Source organism: Lasioglossum baleicum, unplaced genomic scaffold (genome assembly GCF_051020765.1).
Source record: "Lasioglossum baleicum unplaced genomic scaffold, iyLasBale1 scaffold0151, whole genome shotgun sequence".
Taxonomy (NCBI): Eukaryota; Metazoa; Arthropoda; class Insecta; order Hymenoptera; family Halictidae; genus Lasioglossum; species Lasioglossum baleicum.
Genome location: NW_027469211.1, coordinates 92297 through 111223, shown reverse-complemented (window position 1 = coordinate 111223; position 18927 = coordinate 92297). Strand labels below are relative to the sequence as shown.

Below are 18927 nucleotides of genomic sequence, written 5' to 3'. Positions count from 1 at the left end.
CGCGTTCGAGGAATACGCAACCATCCACAAAGGAGGGTATTTCGATTCGTCTGAGAACGACCTGATAATGGAAAATTGGAATTTATTCTGCGAGGCTCTCCGTCTCACTGCTGAGACGGGCCGAAGCCTCCGCAAAAATATAACAATTATCGTCCCTCCCTCAACGGGGCGCGGTAAAATTATCAAACGTTGACCGGTTCGCGACTATAAAAATTTTGGGGAGCACTGCTGTAAAGCACAAGTGAAAGCTTTTGGATTCGACGAATTACAAGCTCGTATTATCACAACAGGTCTAGCGAAACCCGAGAATAAAGCTGTGCAACCGAATATTGCACCAACACAGAGTGGAAACCGCGCAGGATATCGTTCTCCAATCGAAGCAGAGATGGACGCGTTCGAGGAATACGCAACCATCCACAAAGGAGGGTATTTCGATTCGTCGGAGAACGACCTGATAAAGAAAAATTGGTATTTATTCTGCGAGGCTCTCCGCCTCACTGCTGAGACGGGGCCGAAGTCTCCGCAAAAATATAAACAATTATCGTCCCCCCCTCAACGGGGCGCGGTAAAATTATCAAACGTTGACCGGTTCGCGACTATAAAAATTTTGGGGAGCACTGCTGTAATGCACAAGTGAAAGCTTTTGGATTCGACGAATTGCAAGCTCTTATTATCACCACTGCTCCAGCGAAACGTGAGAATTAAGCTGTACAACCCAATCTTGCACCAACACAGAGTGGAACCACGCGCGGGATCTCGTTCTCCAACCGAAGCAGAGATGGACGCGTTCGAAGAATACGCGATCATCCTCAAAGGGTATTTCGATTCGTCGGTTGACGACGTGATAAAGAAAAGTTGGAATTTGTTCTGCGAGGTTCACCGTTCCACTGGCGAGAAGTGGTCGAAGCCACCGCAACAATATAAACAATTAACGCCCCCCCTCATCGAGGCGAGGTAAAATTATCAAACGTTGCCCGGTCCGCGGCTATAAAATGGTTGGGGAGCACTGCTGTTCAGCACAAGTGGAAGCTTTTGGATTCGAAGAATTCCACGCTCGCATTTTCACCACAGGTCTAGCAAAACCTGAGAATAAAGCTGTGCAGCCCAATATTGCACCAACACAGAGTGGAACCACGCGCAGGATATCGTTCTCCAATCGAAGCAGAGATGGACGCGTTCGAGGAATACGCAACCATCCACAAAGGAGGGTATTTCGATTCGTCGGAGAACGACCTGATAAAGAAAAATTGGAATTTATTCTGCGAGGCTCTCCGTCTCACTGTTGAGACGGGGCCGAAGCCTTCGCAAAAATATAAACAATTATCGTCCCCCTCCTCAACGGGTCGCGGTAAAATTATCAAACGTTGACCGGTTCGCGACTATAAAAATTTTGGGGAGCACTGCTGTAATGCACAAGTGAAAGCTTTTGGATTCGACGAATTGCAAGCTCTTATTATCACCACTGGTCCAGCGAAACGTGAGAATTAAGCTGTACAACCCAATCTTGCACCAACACAGAGTGGAACCACGCGCGGGATCTCGTTCTCCAACCGAAGCAGTGATGGACGCGTTCGAAGAATACGCGATCATCCTCAAAGGGTATTTCGATTCGTCGGTTGACGACGTGATAAAGAAAAGTTGGAATTTGTTCTGCGAGGTTCACCGTTCCACTGGCGAGAAGTGGTCGAAGCCACCGCAACAATATAAACAATTAACGCCCCCCCCTCATCGAGGCGAGGTAAAATTATCAAACGTTGCCCGGTCCGCGGCTATAAAATGGTTGGGGAGCACTGCTGTTCAGCACAAGTGGAAGCTTTTGGATTCGACGAATTGCAAGCTCGTATTATCACAACAGGTCTAGCGAAACCCGAGAATAAAGCTGTGCAGCCCAATATTGCACCAACACAGAGTGGAACCACGCGCAGGATATCGTTCTCCAATCGAAGCAGAGATGGACGCGTTCGAGGAATACGCAACCATCCACAAAGGAGGGTATTTCGATTCGTCGGAGAACGACCTGATAAAGAAAAATTGGAATTTATTCTGCGAGGCTCTCCGTCTCACTGTTGAGACGGGGCCGAAGCCTTCGCAAAAATATAAACAATTATCGTCCCCCTCCTCAACGGGACGCGGTAAAATTATCAAACGTTGACCGGTTCGCGACTATAAAAATTTTGGGGAGCACTGCTGTAATGCACAAGTGAAAGCTTTTGGATTCGACGAATTGCAAGCTCTTATTATCACCACTGGTCCAGCGAAACGTGAGAATTAAGCTGTACAACCCAATCTTGCACCAACACAGAGTGGAACCACGCGCGGGATCTCGTTCTCCAACCGAAGCAGTGATGGACGCGTTCGAAGAATACGCGATCATCCTCAAAGGGTATTTCGATTCGTCGGTTGACGACGTGATAAAGAAAAGTTGGAATTTGTTCTGCGAGGTTCACCGTTCCACTGGCGAGAAGTGGTCGAAGCCACCGCAACAATATAAACAATTAACGCCCCCCCCTCATCGAGGCGAGGTAAAATTATCAAACGTTGCCCGGTCCGCGGCTATAAAATGGTTGGGGAGCACTGCTGTTCAGCACAAGTGGAAGCTTTTGGATTCGACGAATTGCAAGCTCGTATTATCACAACAGGTCTAGCGAAACCCGAGAATAAAGCTGTGCAGCCCAATATTGCACCAACACAGAGTGGAACCACGCGCAGGATATCGTTCTCCAATCGAAGCAGAGATGGACGCGTTCGAGGAATACGCAACCATCCACAAAGGAGGGTATTTCGATTCGTCGGAGAACGACCTGATAAAGAAAAATTGGAATTAATTCTGCGAGGCTCTCCGTCTCACTGCTGAGACGGGGCCGAAGCCTTCGCAAAAATATAAACAATTATCGTCCCCCTCCTCAACGGGACGCACAGTTGTCCCAAATCCCCAAAAGATGGCCAAAACCCCTAAACGTACTTCAATTTCTCAAAAAATTGGTATCCCATGGTTTTCGGGTCCGCTGATTACAAATCTGAACTCAAAATTCGAAAAAACAAAATGGCGGATCCCATATGGCGGACGCGTATGTTAAAAAATTGTTAGTTCTGTTCAAAAACTAGTATACTATGGTTTTCGGGTCCGGTGATTACAAATCTGGACTCAAAATTCGAAAAAACATAATGGCGGATCCAATATGGCGAACGCATACGTTAAAAAATTGTTACTTCTGTTCAAAAATTGGCATTGCGAGGTGTGTCGTACGTATTGCGACCACAAAGCACAAGGAGATGCTCGGAAACTCATTTGAGTTGCATATGATAATGCAACATCTGAAAAATTTGCCCGAATATCTGCTGTCTTTCTTCGCTTTGATCTTTCGCTGGAGGTTTCAAATTCTAAAGAAGGACGGCCGATAATGTTCGCATGATTGTCGCTGTCTGCAGGTATACGGAATGCAACAGATACATTAAGCCACGTAGCAAACTTTCTAAAAAAGAAATCTTCCGTTCTCTTTACACTTTGCCATTTTGTCTTAATTTTAGAAAATAAAATCCCTAATGCGGTCTTTGTTTCATGGTATGGTATGGACATGATATTTGGTCCCCTCAGGGTTTCAAATTCATTTACCAATCCTCTCCTCTTTCCACTCTCACCATCGCCTTTTCAGCGGGACCTACTGTTTATGGTGGGTTCCGAACCACCTTTTGCCAACAACACGTGAAAAACACCCCGGGTGGGTCACTTTCCGGTTTTTGACCAGACGGTCACCCATCCTAATGCCGGTCACGTTCCACGTTGTTTAACTTCGGTGATCTAACGAGAACCGGTGCTTTCAACGGGACTACGGTTGTTGGCCGGTCTTTGTTTCATGATTTACATCAATTAATTTCCCGTGCTGTTCGCATATCTGATTCTGAAGGTGTTCAGATATTATAGTAATATCACTATTCAAATAACACTTAATTATTTGAAAAATCTGTTTTCTCGTCAATCGGATTTCGCTATCACGAGACCCTGAACATAAATAATAGAAATCACTATTTGAAACATTTTGTCTAAGAATTAATGAAAAAGTTAATTAATTACTTCTATAAATTAATTTACTTAGACCTGTCTGTTCCTTTATAGGTCGCTTCCTCTCTAGCTCTCTTATTAAAACGTTTATATCTCGGTAACAAATTAACGCAAAATAATGTTATTATATTGTTTTGAAATTGTCTTTGAAATTTGCTGGAGGTGTGTGGAGGTTTTAACTTATCACTACATCTTTAAAATGTATGCGTCAAATTTTACGTTCCCCTTCCATGTAACTGTTAACCGGTTAACATTAACAATTCAGCACTAAAAACGATTGAACTTACCTCCACAAACTGTATCCATTATGTAGTATAAAAATCAGTAGCTTCCAATATAACTTATACACTTTGCACTTATATTTCGTACGTACGCTCACGCGCGTGAAAAATGCCTGTCGAACGAAAGCGAAGTTTCGACTACGACTGCAACTCAGGTAAAAAAATGCAAGCATTTTCCCGTTTACCCCACTACGGAGTCACTATTAGAGTACCCATCCCAATGGGTAAAAACGTTCTAGCTCATAATTCATTTTTGGGGTTTTGGCCACGTTTCCGGGCTTTGGGACCACTGTGGGACGCGGAAAAATTATCAAACGTTGAACGGCCCGCGGCTATAAAAAAGGTTGGTGCGCACTGCTGTAAAGCACAAGTGAAAGCTTTTGGATTCGAAGAATTGCAAGCTCTTAATATCACCATAGGTCTTGCGAACCCTGAGAATAAAGCTGTGCAGCCCAATATTGCACCAACACAGAGCGGAAACGGAGCAGGATATCGTTCCCCAATCGAAGCAGAGATGGACGCGTTCGAGGAATACGCAACCATCCACAAAGGAGGGTATTTCGATTCGTCGGAGAACGACCTGATAATGGAAAATTGGAATTTATTCTGCGAGGCTCTCCGTCTCACTGCTGAGACGGGGCCGAAGCCTCCGCAAAAATATAACAATTATCGTCCCTCCCTCAACGGGGCGCGGTAAAATTATCAAACGTTGCCCGGTCCGCGGCTATAAAATGGTTGGGGAGCACTGCTATTAAGCACAAGTGAAAGCTTTTGGATTCGAAGAATTCCACGCTCGCATTTTCACCACAGGTCTAGCGACACCTCAGAATAAAGCTGTGCAGCCCAATATTGCACCAACACAGAGCGGAAACGGAGCAGGATATCGTTCCCCAATCGAAGCAGAGATGGACGCGTTCGAGGAATACGCAACCATCCACAAAGGAGGGTATTTCGATTCGTCGGAGAACGACCTGATAATGGAAAATTGGAATTTATTCTGCGAGGCTCTCCGTCTCACTGCTGAGACGGGGCCGAAGCCTCCGCAAAAATATAACAATTATCGTCCCTCCCTCAACGGGGCGCGGTAAAATTATCAAACGTTGACCGGTTCGCGACTATAAAAATTTTGGGGAGCACTGCTGTTAAGCACAAGTGGAAGCTTTTGGATTCGAAGAATTCCACGCTCGCATTTTCACCACTGGTCCAGCGAAACGTGAGAATTAAGCTGTACAACCCAATCTTGCACCAACACAGAGTTGAACCACGCGCAGGATCTCGTTCTTCAACCGAAGCAGTGATGGACGCGTTCGAAGAATACGCGATCATCCTCAAAGGGTATTTCGATTCGTCGGTTGACGACGTGATAAAGAAAAGTTGTAATTTGTTCTGCGAGGCTCACCGTCCCACTGGCGAGAAGTGGTCGAAGCCACCGCAACAATGTAAACAATTAACGCCCCCCCTCATCGAGGCGAGGTAAAATTATCAAACGTTGCCCGGTCCGCGGCTATAAAATGGTTGGGGAGCACTGCTGTTCAGCACAAGTGAAAGCTTTTGGATTCGAAGAATTGCAAGCTCTTAATATCACCATAGGTCTTGCGAACCCTGAGAATTAAGCTTTGGAGCCCAATATTGCACCAACACACAGTGGAACCACGCGCTGGATATCGTTCTCCAATCGAAGCAGAGATGGACGCGTTCGAGGAATACGCAACCATCCACAAAGGAGGGTATGTCGATTCGTCGGAGAACGACCTGATAAAGAAAAATTGGAATTTATTCTGCGAGGCTCTCCGTCTCACTGCTGAGACGGGGCCGAAGCCTTCGCAAAAATATAAACAATTATCGTCCCCCCCTCATCGAGGCGAGGTAAAATTATCAAACGTTGCCCGGTCCGCGGCTATAAAATGGTTGGGGAGCACTGCTGTTAAGCACAAATGAAAGCTTTTGGATTCGAAGAATTCCACGCTCGCATTTTCACCACAGGTCTAGCGAAACCTGAGAATAAAGCTGTGCAGCCCAATATCGCACCAACACAGAGCGGAAACCGCGCAGCATATCGTTCCCCAATCGAAGCAGAGATGGACGCGTTCGAGGAATACGCAACCATCCACAAAGGAGGGTATTTCGATCCGTCGTAGAACGACATGGTAATGGAAAATTGGTATTTATTCTGCGAGGCTCTTCGTCTCACTGCTGAGTCGGGGCCGAAGCCTCCGCACAAATATAACAATTATCGTCCCCACCTCAACGGGGAGCGGTAAAATTATCAAACGTTGACCGGTTCGCGAGTATAAAAATTTTGGGGAGGACTGCTGTAAAGCACAAGTGAAAGCTTTTGGATTCGACGAATTGCAAGCTCTTATTATCACCACTGGTCCAGCGAAACGTGAGAATTAAGCTGTACAATCCAATCTTGCACCAACACAGAGTTGAACCACGCGCGGGATCTCGTTCTTCAACCGAAGCAGTGATGGACGCGTTCGAAGAATACGCGATCATCCTCAAAGGGTATTTCGATTCGTCGGTTGACGACGTGATAAAGAAAAGTAGTAATTTGTTCTGCGAGGCTCACCGTCCCACTGGCGAGAAGTGGTCGAAGCCACCGCAACAATGTAAACAATTAACGCCCCCCCTCATCGAGGCGAGGTAAAATTATCAAACGTTGCCCGGTCCGCGGCTATAAAATGGTTGGGGAGCACTGCTGTTCAGCACAAGTGAAAGCTTTTGGATTCGAAGAATTGCAAGCTCTTAATATCACCATAGGTCTTGCGAACCCTGAGAATTAAGCTTTGGAGCCCAATATTGCACCAACACACAGTGGAACCACGCGCTGGATATCGTTCTCCAATCGAAGCAGAGATGGACGCGTTCGAGGAATACGCAACCATCCACAAAGGAGGGTATTTCGATTCGTCGGAGAACGACCTGATAATGGAAAATTGGAATTTATTCTGCGAGGCTCTCCGTCTCACTGCTGAGACGGGGCCGAAGCCTTCGCAAAAATATAACAATTATCGTCCCTCCCTCAACGGGGCGCGGTAAAATTATCAAACGTTGACCGGTTCGCGACTATAAAAATTTTGGGGAGCACTGCTGTAAAGCACAAGTGAAAGCTTTTGGATTCGACGAATTACAAGCTCGTATTATCACAACAGGTCTAGCGAAACCCGAGAATAAAGCTGTGCAACCCAATATTGCACCAACACAGAGTGGAAACCGCGCAGGATATCGTTCTCCAATCGAAGCAGAGATGGACGCGTTCGAGGAATACGCAACCATCCACAAAGGAGGGTATTTCGATTCGTCGGAGAACGACCTGATAAAGAAAAATTGGTATTTATTCTGCGAGGCTCTCCGTCTCACTGCTGAGACGGGGCCGAAGCCTCCGCAAAAATATAAACAATTATCGTCCCCCCCTCAACGGGGCGCGGTAAAATTATCAAACGGTGACCGGTTCGCGACTATAAAAATTTTGGGGAGCACTGCTGTTAAGCACAAGTGAAAGCTTTTGGATTCGAAGAATTCCACGCTCGCATTTTCACCGCAGGTCTAGCGAAACCCGAGAATTAAGCTGTACAATCCAATATTGCACCAACACAGAGTGGAACCCGAGCAGGATTTCGTTCTCCAACCGAAGCAGAGATGGACGCGTTCGAAGAATACGCGGCCATCAACAAAGGGTATTTCGATTCGTTGGAGGACGACGTGATGAAGTATTATAGGAATTTATTCTGCGAGGCTCTCCGTCTCACCGGCGAGAAGTGGTCGAAGCCACCGCAACAATATGAACAATTAACGCCCCCCCTTATCGAGGCGAGGTAAAACTATCAAACGTTGCCCGGTCAGCGGCTATAAAATGGTAGGGGAGCACTGCTGTTAAGCACAAGTGGAAGCTTTTGGATTCGAAGAATTCCACGCTCGCATTTTCACCACAGGTCTAGCAAAACCTGAGAATAAAGCTGTGCAGCCCAATATTGCACCAACACAGAGTGGAAACCGCGCAGGATTTCGTTCTCCAACCGAAGCAGAGATGGACGCGTTCGAAGAATACGCGGCCATCAACAAAGGGTATTTCGATTCGTTGGAGGACGACGTGATGAAGTATTATAGGAATTTATTCTGCGAGGCTCTCCGTCTCACCGGCGAGAAGTGGTCGAAGCCACCGCAACAATATGAACAATTAACGCCCCCCCTTATCGAGGCGAGGTAAAACTATCAAACGTTGCCCGGTCAGCGGCTATAAAATGGTTGGGGAGCACTGCTGTTAAGCACAAGTGGAAGCTTTTGGATTCGAAGAATTCCACGCTCGCATTTTCACCACAGGTCTAGCAAAACCTGAGAATAAAGCTGTGCAGCCCAATATTGCACCAACACAGAGTGGAAACCGCGCAGGATTTCGTTCTCCAACCGAAGCAGAGATGGACGCGTTCGAAGAATACGCGGCCATCAACAAAGGGTATTTCGATTCGTCGGAGGACGACGTGTGTAGTAAGGTAATGCCGGTTCTGGACCAGGGTGGTTCCCCCCCATGGTGGAGGGGGTTCCCCCTCCACCTACCCCCCGGGGTATTGCCCCCCTGTAATTGCCCTCCCCCTGTAATTGCCCCCCTGCAATTGCCCCCCTGTAATTGCCCCCCTGCAATTGCCCCCCCTGTAATTGCCCCCCCTGTAATTGCCCCTCCTGTAATTGCCCCCCGGGTAATTGTCCGTTTTTTACCCCCCCCCCCCATTTTTTTGGGAGGTCATGAGGAAGTGACATCAGCTCGCGGGAAGTGACGTCACCAGAGACGTGTTGGCACTTTGTCGACCATACCGACAATGGCGTTTCGTAGCCTACCGCCGCCATCTTCACTGGAACCCCCCCCCCACCACTTCCGTGACGTCACGAGCTGTTGCGAGGCATACCACCACCTTCGCTGGAACCCCCACCACTTCCATGACGTCACAAGCGGTTGCGATTTTTTTTTTTTAAGAAAAAAACTGTCTTACTCGAACAGGATTCGAACCCCGGTCTACCGCTTGGTAGACCAACTCATTAGCCGCTTGACCAACCGACGATCTCATAAACATAGCGAACATTTGGTATATATAAGTCAAAGAATAACTCTGGGCATGCAAATACTGCAGCGACAGCATATTTTCGTCCAAGACGCTATTGGTGCGACAGGAAGATACTGCGAAATATTATGTCGAACGTGTTATAACTAATTCGTGTTACTTGATCAACCTTGACATTTTTTTTTCCAGTAACTGCAGCATTTTTTTTTTTTCGTTTATGACGTTATTTGGCCAGTCTTTGATCGACCATTTTTATGAAATATGATACCCCTTAGGAACGAACAGGAATCGCGGCGCATGCATGGTTGACCTTGATACTGCTTAGGAATTTCGCAAAACTGTGGCGACAGGAAGTCACTGCGAAATATTCTAGGCCAGTCTTTGATCGACCATTTTTATGAAATATGATACTCCTTAGGAACGAACAGGAATCGCGACGCATGCATGGCTGACCTTGATACTGGTTAGGAATTTCGCAAAAACTGTGGCGACAGGAAGTCACTGCGAAATATTATAGGTCGGTCTTTGATCGACCATTTTTATGAAATATGATACCCCTTAGGAACGAACAGGAATCTCGCAAAAAAACTGCAGCGTTAGCATTTTTGGTAGGAATCTTGGGACAGGAAATCACACATAAAATATCATAATTTGGAATAAACTTTTTGATTTATTTTATTAGCATTACATCTAAGCCTAAAGCTAACAATTCGGTGTCTATTAATGAATTGCGTTCAAAATCTTCATGTTCCACAATTGCTTTTGCAAAATCATCGGTAACATTAGAAATTATTTGCATAAACTTACAATATTTTGTTTGTACAGAATATAGGTTCTCAGATAGCCATGAGTACATGTGGTCGACACAATATTCCAAATCAAACAATCTTCTCATCGTTTTCTGAGTAATCTGTATGCACTTAGTCGAAGTTGATAATTTTGCAAGCTTCACATAATCGTTTAACTGATAGAATTCCACAGTTATATCATCAACATGCACAGCATTCCCTGAGTTGGCAATGTTCCGCAGAATGTCTTCTCTCTTTCGTAGAAAATCTTTCCACGTAGCCATAGAAAATTGAATTTCATTGCCGTGATTGTCTCCTATAGCCAACTCAACATGACAGCAACCACCAATTCGAACCCCAATGTCAAGATATTTGTAGTATGTATTCGTCAAGGGATATCTCCGGCCCAATATACGCACTGTGTGCGTGATACTCTGTTCCGAATTATCTGCACTGATATTAAATGAAACAATTAGGAAAGATTTTTTTTTCAGTTGCAAAGAAACAATAATGCATTTTTTTAGCGGTTGCCGGAGTACTTACGGATTAGACTCATTATTCTGCCGCGTTGCTCGAGAGTTGACGGTTGCGGACCACATAGTTGATACTTTGCCGATCGAACCAACAATGGCGTTTCATAGCCTCTCGCTATCCCCTCGTTCTTTTCAGTTTTTTAAAGTGCAAACATAGCAAATTCATGTGGTGGTGGGGAGGGGGGGGGGCATCGCGCTAATTCTCACAGCTTTAGGACAACAGGCATGCAGAAACTGCAGTGTCAACATTTTTTGGAGACCACAGGATGTGTGATATTTTTTTTTATGAAATATGATAATCCTTAGGAATGAACAGGAATCTCGGCGCATGCAAAAAACTGCGGTGTTAGCATTTAAGATGCTATTTAGTTGACCTTGATATTTTTTTTATGATACCCCTTAGGAACGAACAGGAATCTCGCAGAAATTGTAGTGTCAACATTTAAGACGCTATTTGGTTGACCTTAATACCCCTCAGCAACGAATAGGTGAAATATGATACCCCTTAGAAACGAACAGGAAACTCGCAAAAATTGTAGTGTCAGCATTCAAGACGCTATTTGGTATATGGGAAGAAATAAACGAAGTTCTAGTAAAAAAAATTTGTTAAATAATACATTTTATTCAAAAACATGGTTCTTGTCGATCAGTATATAATTTACACAGTTTAAATACATTTTCCATGGCACATACGCCAGTATGGAATGCACATCTATGCAATCCCTTTTGCATTAACGATAATCTTGGCACATCCTCCAGATCCACATCAAGAGCTTCTATTCCAGTTAATTTCCATAACCATTTTTTCTTTTCCAAACCCCTGACAATGACCTGCTGCGTATTTTCCAGAGCCAGTTTCAAACAACTTCCGGCTGTTTTGTATGGAACATATCCATCTGCCCAACCTATTCCATGATGTTTGTGCGTTAACCATCGAACCTGACGTGCTTCAGTAGCAGTTAATCGATGGAATTCAAATGGTGGCTTGAATATCCAGTGCAATAGTTTATTTCCATCTCGTAAAATGGCTGCTTCTTTTACAATGAAACCGTTTGCCCCTGACTTGAAACCTTGTAGATCGACGAATGTTACATGGGTCATCATGCACCCACCGCTTGTTAAAGTATTCTGCGCACGACGTTGGTCAACGGGCTGTACTCGACTATACGATCCTGTATGATTAAACAGTAAGCAGCTGTGTTCACAGGCACATTATCTCTGCACTCGAAATCTATGCGCACATCAATGGTTGCACTTTTGACAGACTCGTTTTGACGAGAGCAGTCTATGACCACAAATGGACCCTGTGATAAGAACTGTAATTCATCCAATAGCGGCTCACTGGATCGATTACCATAATATGAGTTTTGAAATCTTGTGTACATGTCATAAAGTATCGCATACTTATTCTTTTCAAAGTCCAAGTTTAGGTCGTCGTATGGGTACGATTCGGAATTTAGGTACAACCGTATGTTTAACAGTTTACAATCGTCGAATTGATTAGCACTCTTCTGCAATTTATTCTTGCTATCGTTCTGCAATGCGAATATGATGAAACGGGGTTTCTCCAATTGTGTTACAGTCTTTATCGCCCACGTATGCTTCGTAGTTGTTTGCAAATGTGGATATTCGTATAGATCCCAAGAGCGAAAACTCATAGGTATCATTTGTCCTCTCTCGAGAATGCGTAGTAATGACAATTTGGTTACTTCTTCCAGACTTATGTGTGGCATACGCCACTGAACTTTGAATAATTCGATTTTAGGTCTTAAAGTACTAGAACCATTCAACGCGTTTAGATCGTTTCGTGATCGAATTAAGACCAACTCTTGACGCACGTTAACGGTAATCTTGTTATAATCTTCACCGAAGCCAAATAGCATATTGAATGGTATGCAGAAATTGAAATCTGTGCCATCCAGTTTACGATGCCAGCCTGCGGTGGCCAATGCTTTACTTTTTCCAGGAGAGATGGATACATGTGTTTTTAACGAGGTCGTTATTCCAGGATTTCTACAGCGGTCTATTTCAACTCCATTCAGTTCATATCGAATTTCATCAAACATGAAAGCAGCACAATTGGTATCGAGAATAACATTGTTGCTTGTTCCTTGAGGTGGAGCCTCTGCTAAAATGATTTTTCCTTCAATGTACAAGAAACTCTCACACGGTAGCGTATACAGATCCTGCTGATGTATCGGTATCCTTATTTCATCACTATTTCCGAGAGTAGTATTTGCATAGGGATTATATGTGTGCACTTCTATCTTAGTTATACGATTATCAGAGGTTGGCGTATTGCCAATGGCCAAAATGTCGGACATTATTGCTTTACAATAAATCCCAACGATTGTAGAAAACGTATGTTCTGCAAGCTCAGGTTCTTCTTCCTCGACGATGGTGCTGTGTGATAATTTGTTCGACTTACTGTGTCGATGAACGTATTTTTTGTAGCGGCTGCGATTAGAGGTTCGTCCGTTTTGTTATACACAAGCATAATACAGCACTTATTCGTAGATGCGTGGATCTCGCCGTTTTACATGCAGTCTAACCGTGATTTCTTCTCCACGAAAATCAATCAGACGATTGTTTTGGTCCACCAAACGTATTTCTAAATCATCTATTCTTCGCACGACGATCGGAAGATAAATGATTCGAGATGGAGTTTCTAAGATCTTATATCCAGGAGGAACCCTAGGTGAAAATTCATGAATAATGTGTACGGGTTTATCATTACTATATGATCCAGCTGTTATGCTACATTCCACTCTAATCACGTTGATGCTTATAATATTCACAGGAGCGTCAGATTCATACCACATTTCTGGTGGAAGAATACGGTTTGTAGAAAATCCAAGTAGTGATCCTATGTTATTGGGTTTTTCAAAATTAATCTTATAGGAACAGTATATTTCACTCTTCATCGTATTATTGTTAGCACGTATGATGAGAGGGTATTCGTCGTTGTTCCCCGAATCATGTCTGGTGGGATATCGTCGCAATATTTCCCGTTTCAGGTACTTATTGATTGCATCCAGTTCGTAGGATCCTTCGGGAATTACAATTTCTTCATCATTTTCTCCGAAATAAAATTTATTATTGCGAACATCGACATTCGGTATTGTGTTAAACGTTTCAAAATCCACGAGGCCCAATTCATATTCATGACTGCTCAAATCTATCGAGGGAAAGTACTAAACTGCGAGCGTACTGTTCTTACCCGTTAACGTTAGTGTCAACGACGAAGGTGTCATGTTTATACGAAAGGTTTAATGCACATAATGAAATTGTATGTATCGATAATGTGCATTTATAATGAGTTTTCCTCAAGAAATTTTACACACAGTTGCCCGCATATGGTTTGATTGAAATTTTGAAAACGTGTATGATTGTAAGTAATTTTTGCTGAGGATCCGAAGTATGCAATAAGTTCCACAGGTGGTCGTAGATTACCAAAACTATCAAAGTATTTTACACTATGATTGTGTTTCACGTATGCGACCCAATGTGTACCGGGACCGATGCTTTCATCCAAGTTTACTATACCACTCTCATTTACATTTGCTCTTGTCGGAAGACTATCGCGCATGTATACTCCGCGAAAATGTGGTATATTTTTCCTTCCTATATCCTCAAGCTGCCCATTTGTCATTGGTTTTATCCCTAGTTTTTCATAGAGTGAATTTTTTTGTTGTTTTTTTTTTTTTCTTTAAACCGGTACCCTTCTTATGAGGTGTGAGATAAAGTCCATGACCTTCCATAGCATGATTATGACGCTGCATTTCCTCCAACTGTTTTCGTGCAGCCTTAGCGTCATTCACAACCTTCGCGATGCCGGCAGCACCACCAGTTAACGACCCTATAGCAGCCAATGCAGGTAAGAGGAACGGGAGGAAACCGCCCCGCTTTGCTATAGGTAGAGTTCGCCTCTTCTTACCACTGTTCTTCTTTTTCTTGATCCCCATCCCAAGCATCGTCTTAGCTTTCATCGCAGCCCAAACAGTTGACGCAGCTATCTTCTCACCTAACGTAGCGTTCTTCGCAAATATGCGACGATGTGCTCGATCAGCTAAAATGTGATCTACCTTGTGACGATTCGTCAAATCTTTGTTACGAGAGTATGTGATGTCGTGTTCTCTACAGGCCGAGTCTAATGGATTTATACCGCGATCACCGCGAGCCAAGCGTTTGCGCAACCGTGTGCCAGGTCCACAAAATTGATATCCAGACATATGTAACTCAAACGGCAATTTATTTATCAGGGTATTTAGAAGCCCTGCTCCACGTCGGCGTATGCATGAGTAACAATCTTTTTTCATATGTTATCTATGGATGAGCTGTCACGTTAACCTTTTTCCGACGAGCTGTTAGACCCGCGGAAGCCGGTTACCTTCGGGCCTTGCAGGCGCTGAGACCAGGCCGCGAGCAAGCCGAGTGCACGCGGTCCGCCCGAGACAATACGAGACTCGAAGATTCGGCGATTCCCGCACGAAAGCTAAAGGTTCGGGCGCCAGACACCGCAAGGATGCCACACGAAACGCAAAACTCTGCTCGAGCTCGGAGACGCCGAGGTCGAGAGCCGAATCTTCGAGATACGCGGATCGAAAATGACGTCGCGACTAGGCCAGATGGTTCGAACACGGGATGACTAGGACAGCCCTCTCGGCAGGACGGATCTCATAGGGAATCGAATAATTCGACTACGATATGGTCTCGAGCTATTTATTGTAGCAGTCGTTGGTTTACAAAATCAGCGGCCACGTGGCCGCGACCCGAGAGCCCGCGCTCTTCATACAAGATAGCGAAAAGATGGCCGTTCGCCGCGCGGTTGTCCTACCGATTTCGCTCGCAACGATACCGCTGACAATTATCGCCGTTTCGTTCGCAACGAACTTCGGAAACGCGAGGCGCAGATGACCGGCGAACTGCGACACTGCCGCGATGACTTCCGCACGTGAATCGCCCCGACGCGTACGTTATCGATTACGCGATCGAACGCCGACGGACAGAATACGCGCTTCGACAGGAGACACAGGATTCGAGAAACGCGAAGATACCGAATTGAATTACTCTCCCGAACGCGACTCCTCGGAAGACACTCTTCCGCACGCAATTTACAGAGGAACACTCTCCCGAAATATTCACGAAAATCTCAAAGCATTCCGAGAGGAATGCGAGCGAAGTATCGAGGCCCGAACGGGAAGCGTTCGTCCTCGCACGACGAAGGTCGAGCCGGCGCGCAACGAAAATATCGAATGGATCACAAGTGCGACTTACCGTTTCTCGTGCTGTTTGTCGTTCCGATTCAATTGAACGGCTCCCGATAGAGCGTACAGCAAGCCTGGGCTCGGGTGGACGTAGTCCTAGGCGCACGGAAACCCTCAACAGGACACGCAATCTCTCGCGGCGCAAGTATTACTTTGTGATTCGCAACGCGTTTTCAAGGGCAGACACGTGTGCGGTCTACGATAGCCAGCGCGACAGTGATCCATCGATTTTCGGCCGCCTAGCGGATCGAACGCGGTTCCCCCCACTCGACCGCTTTTCCGAATTGCCTATGGCGTGTTTCCACGGCGTGACTCGACGGCACAGGAGCGTACCCTCTTCGCGCCCTAGGGCCCCGGGCAATCACGAAATTGGTCAAGGAGCCTATCGCTCTACTTGACCAGCGGAGGGGCTTCCTCTTCTTGGCTACGAGGGCACCGACCCCGGGGCAGCTCTCCCTTGATGGGGCGAGACGACGTCAGGGTGTTCCGTCGGTCCGTATCGGACGAGATGTTCGCAAGCTGCTGTCCTGGCGGCGCCTCCGGTTTGCTTGCCGAGTGTCCTCGCACCAAGCTCTAATTTCTCGAAACGGCCATTCGCTTTTCCGTCGGGCGCTTCCTGGCCTTGGGGCGATTGTTCATTTCCCGTGATAATTCGGACGGTCGGTGGTTCCTTCTGCGCGTTCCATATACGGCCCTGAAACTTGCCGTTCTCGGCACGCGCGACAGATGTCATTAGGAGGTCCTCGATAATATCGGGATCTCTTAAAGGAGCGCTCTCGAATCCTGTCTCGGTACGTGTCCCGTTAGAGGGCGGTCCGGTCCTTTATCGCTCTCGAAAATATGCGCGGAATTAACGGAGAAGTGACGTCGCAAACGTTGCAACGTCACAACTCCCCCCCCCCCCCCTTAAAATGGACCGGACCGACACGGTTTCGTGGCCCCCGTGATCCGCGGCTCGACAGGTGAGAGAGCGTTCCTCCCTAAGAGATGTCCTTTACAAAACGGAGCCTTCACCACGAAGCGACAACCACGCCCTACGAATACCCTACAACAAACACAGACAGAACAAGCGAACGACGATCCTTGATGGCGGCACCGTTGCAACGTCGCAAACGTTGCAACGTCACAGAGCATATGTATGTGTTACAAGTATGGAAGTCATTTCTAGACTGATTGATATCTCTGGGCAACGTTTGTATAAATATTCCCCATGCCCACACTTATCTGTTATTATTACAACAGTCGCGATGCAGATCATTAGGCAACCTGTGAAAATTCGAGTAATCTCAGACAGAAAGTTTGATCAAACTACCAAAAATATTCTACGACATGGACCGTTATTACCTAACACTGTACGCGGTATAGTGTGCGGTCCTTCCAATTGCGGGAAGACTAATGTAGTCATTAGCATGTTGGAAAGTCCCAACGGTATGCGATTTGAGAACGTATACGTATATTCAAAGTCGTTGCAGCAGCCAAAATATCAGTATTTGGAAAAGCTGCTCTCATCCGTAGAAAATATTGGCTACTTTCCTTTTTCACACAATACCGATGTCGTTCCACCTAACGAAGCTTTACCGAATTCTATATTTATATTTGATGATGTAGCATGTGACAAGCAAGATGTGATTAGAGAGTACTTTTCCATGGGTCGACATTCAAAAGTGGACAGTCTGTATCTTTGTCAATCATATGCAAGAATTCCAAAGCACCTGATTCGCGATAATACCAATCTCCTACTACTATTCAAACAGGATAGTATGAATTTGCGCCATGTGTATAATGATCATGTAAATACCGATATGACGTTTGGACAATTTAACGAACTGTGTGCAAAATGTTGGCAGCAAAACTATGGATTTGTCGTTATAGACAGTCCTATGCACAGAGGTCGTTATCGACATGGATTTAATGACTATGTCATAGTATAATGGTATCATTTGGCGACAAACCCGCGTTGTGAACGGAACATTGAACAGTTGTCGAACGGTGTATCGAACAGGTGTCGAACGGTGTATTAAACGGGTGTCGAACGGGTTGTCGAACGTACACGTTCGACGTTGAACGGCATCAAACGGATATTGAACGGGTGTCGAACAGGTGTTGAACGGATTGTCGAACGTACACGTTCGATGTTGAACGGCTGAACGGCTGAACGGCTATTGAACGATATTGAAAACGCTTCCAATTGAACATGGGGCAAAATTCTGCTAAACAAAAACAGGAAAAGAGGAAAAAAGAAGTGTTAACGAAAGAGATTGCCAATACGAGTGAAGCTATACGAAAAAAATATTTGGCAATAAAAGCTGGAAAAATGGATACCGATGCGGTGTTGGAACATAGCTTGCAACCTGTGATAAGACCCCTGAAAGAATTGATTGAAAACACAAAACCGATTCCCAATCCAATTCCTCAAGAGACATCTTCGGAGCCAACATCCTCATTGTATCAGCAGCAATCACCTGTCTTTAATGCTACGCCTGGATATCATGGAGAACCATCTTCAACATCACCTATGCCTAACGCTGCATCCCAATATTGTGGATTGAAGCCGCCTGTGCTAAACGCCACACCTCGGTATCGCGGATTGAAAAGAGTACGTGTGGAAACACCTTTAAGACCAACACCTCATCGATTACCGAAACGACTTTGTCCAGATTCCGAACATCCTGCAGAAGAAGTATGGACAGACGAAACAGAACCACTTGACCAAAATATTCTCGAAACGACAATGCGTGAGATTGTGGAGAATCCTGAACAGCATGAAGAAGCCAATACATATTTGACTCAGAATCTCGGACCGCTGTCACAGGAATATTTGAACTTCTTTTTCACAGATAAGAAAAAACAGGTTGACCATGTGTATGGTGTGTACTATGATAAAAATGCAATGATGCTTGGGGATAAGAATTTCGACGTAGACATGGAAGATAATATAATT

The 18927-nt window shown here is 45.3% G+C and overlaps 1 protein-coding gene across 1 annotated transcript; it reads right to left on the bottom strand.

The window, feature by feature from the left end:
• Positions 1-11837: 11837 nt before the first annotated feature.
• Positions 11838-13043, bottom strand: LOC143220057 (uncharacterized). Its single transcript, XM_076445803.1, has one exon. It carries the CDS (start codon positions 13041-13043, stop codon positions 11838-11840), a length of 1206 nt encoding a protein of 401 aa, XP_076301918.1.
• Between the last annotated feature and the right edge of the window lie 5884 nt (positions 13044-18927).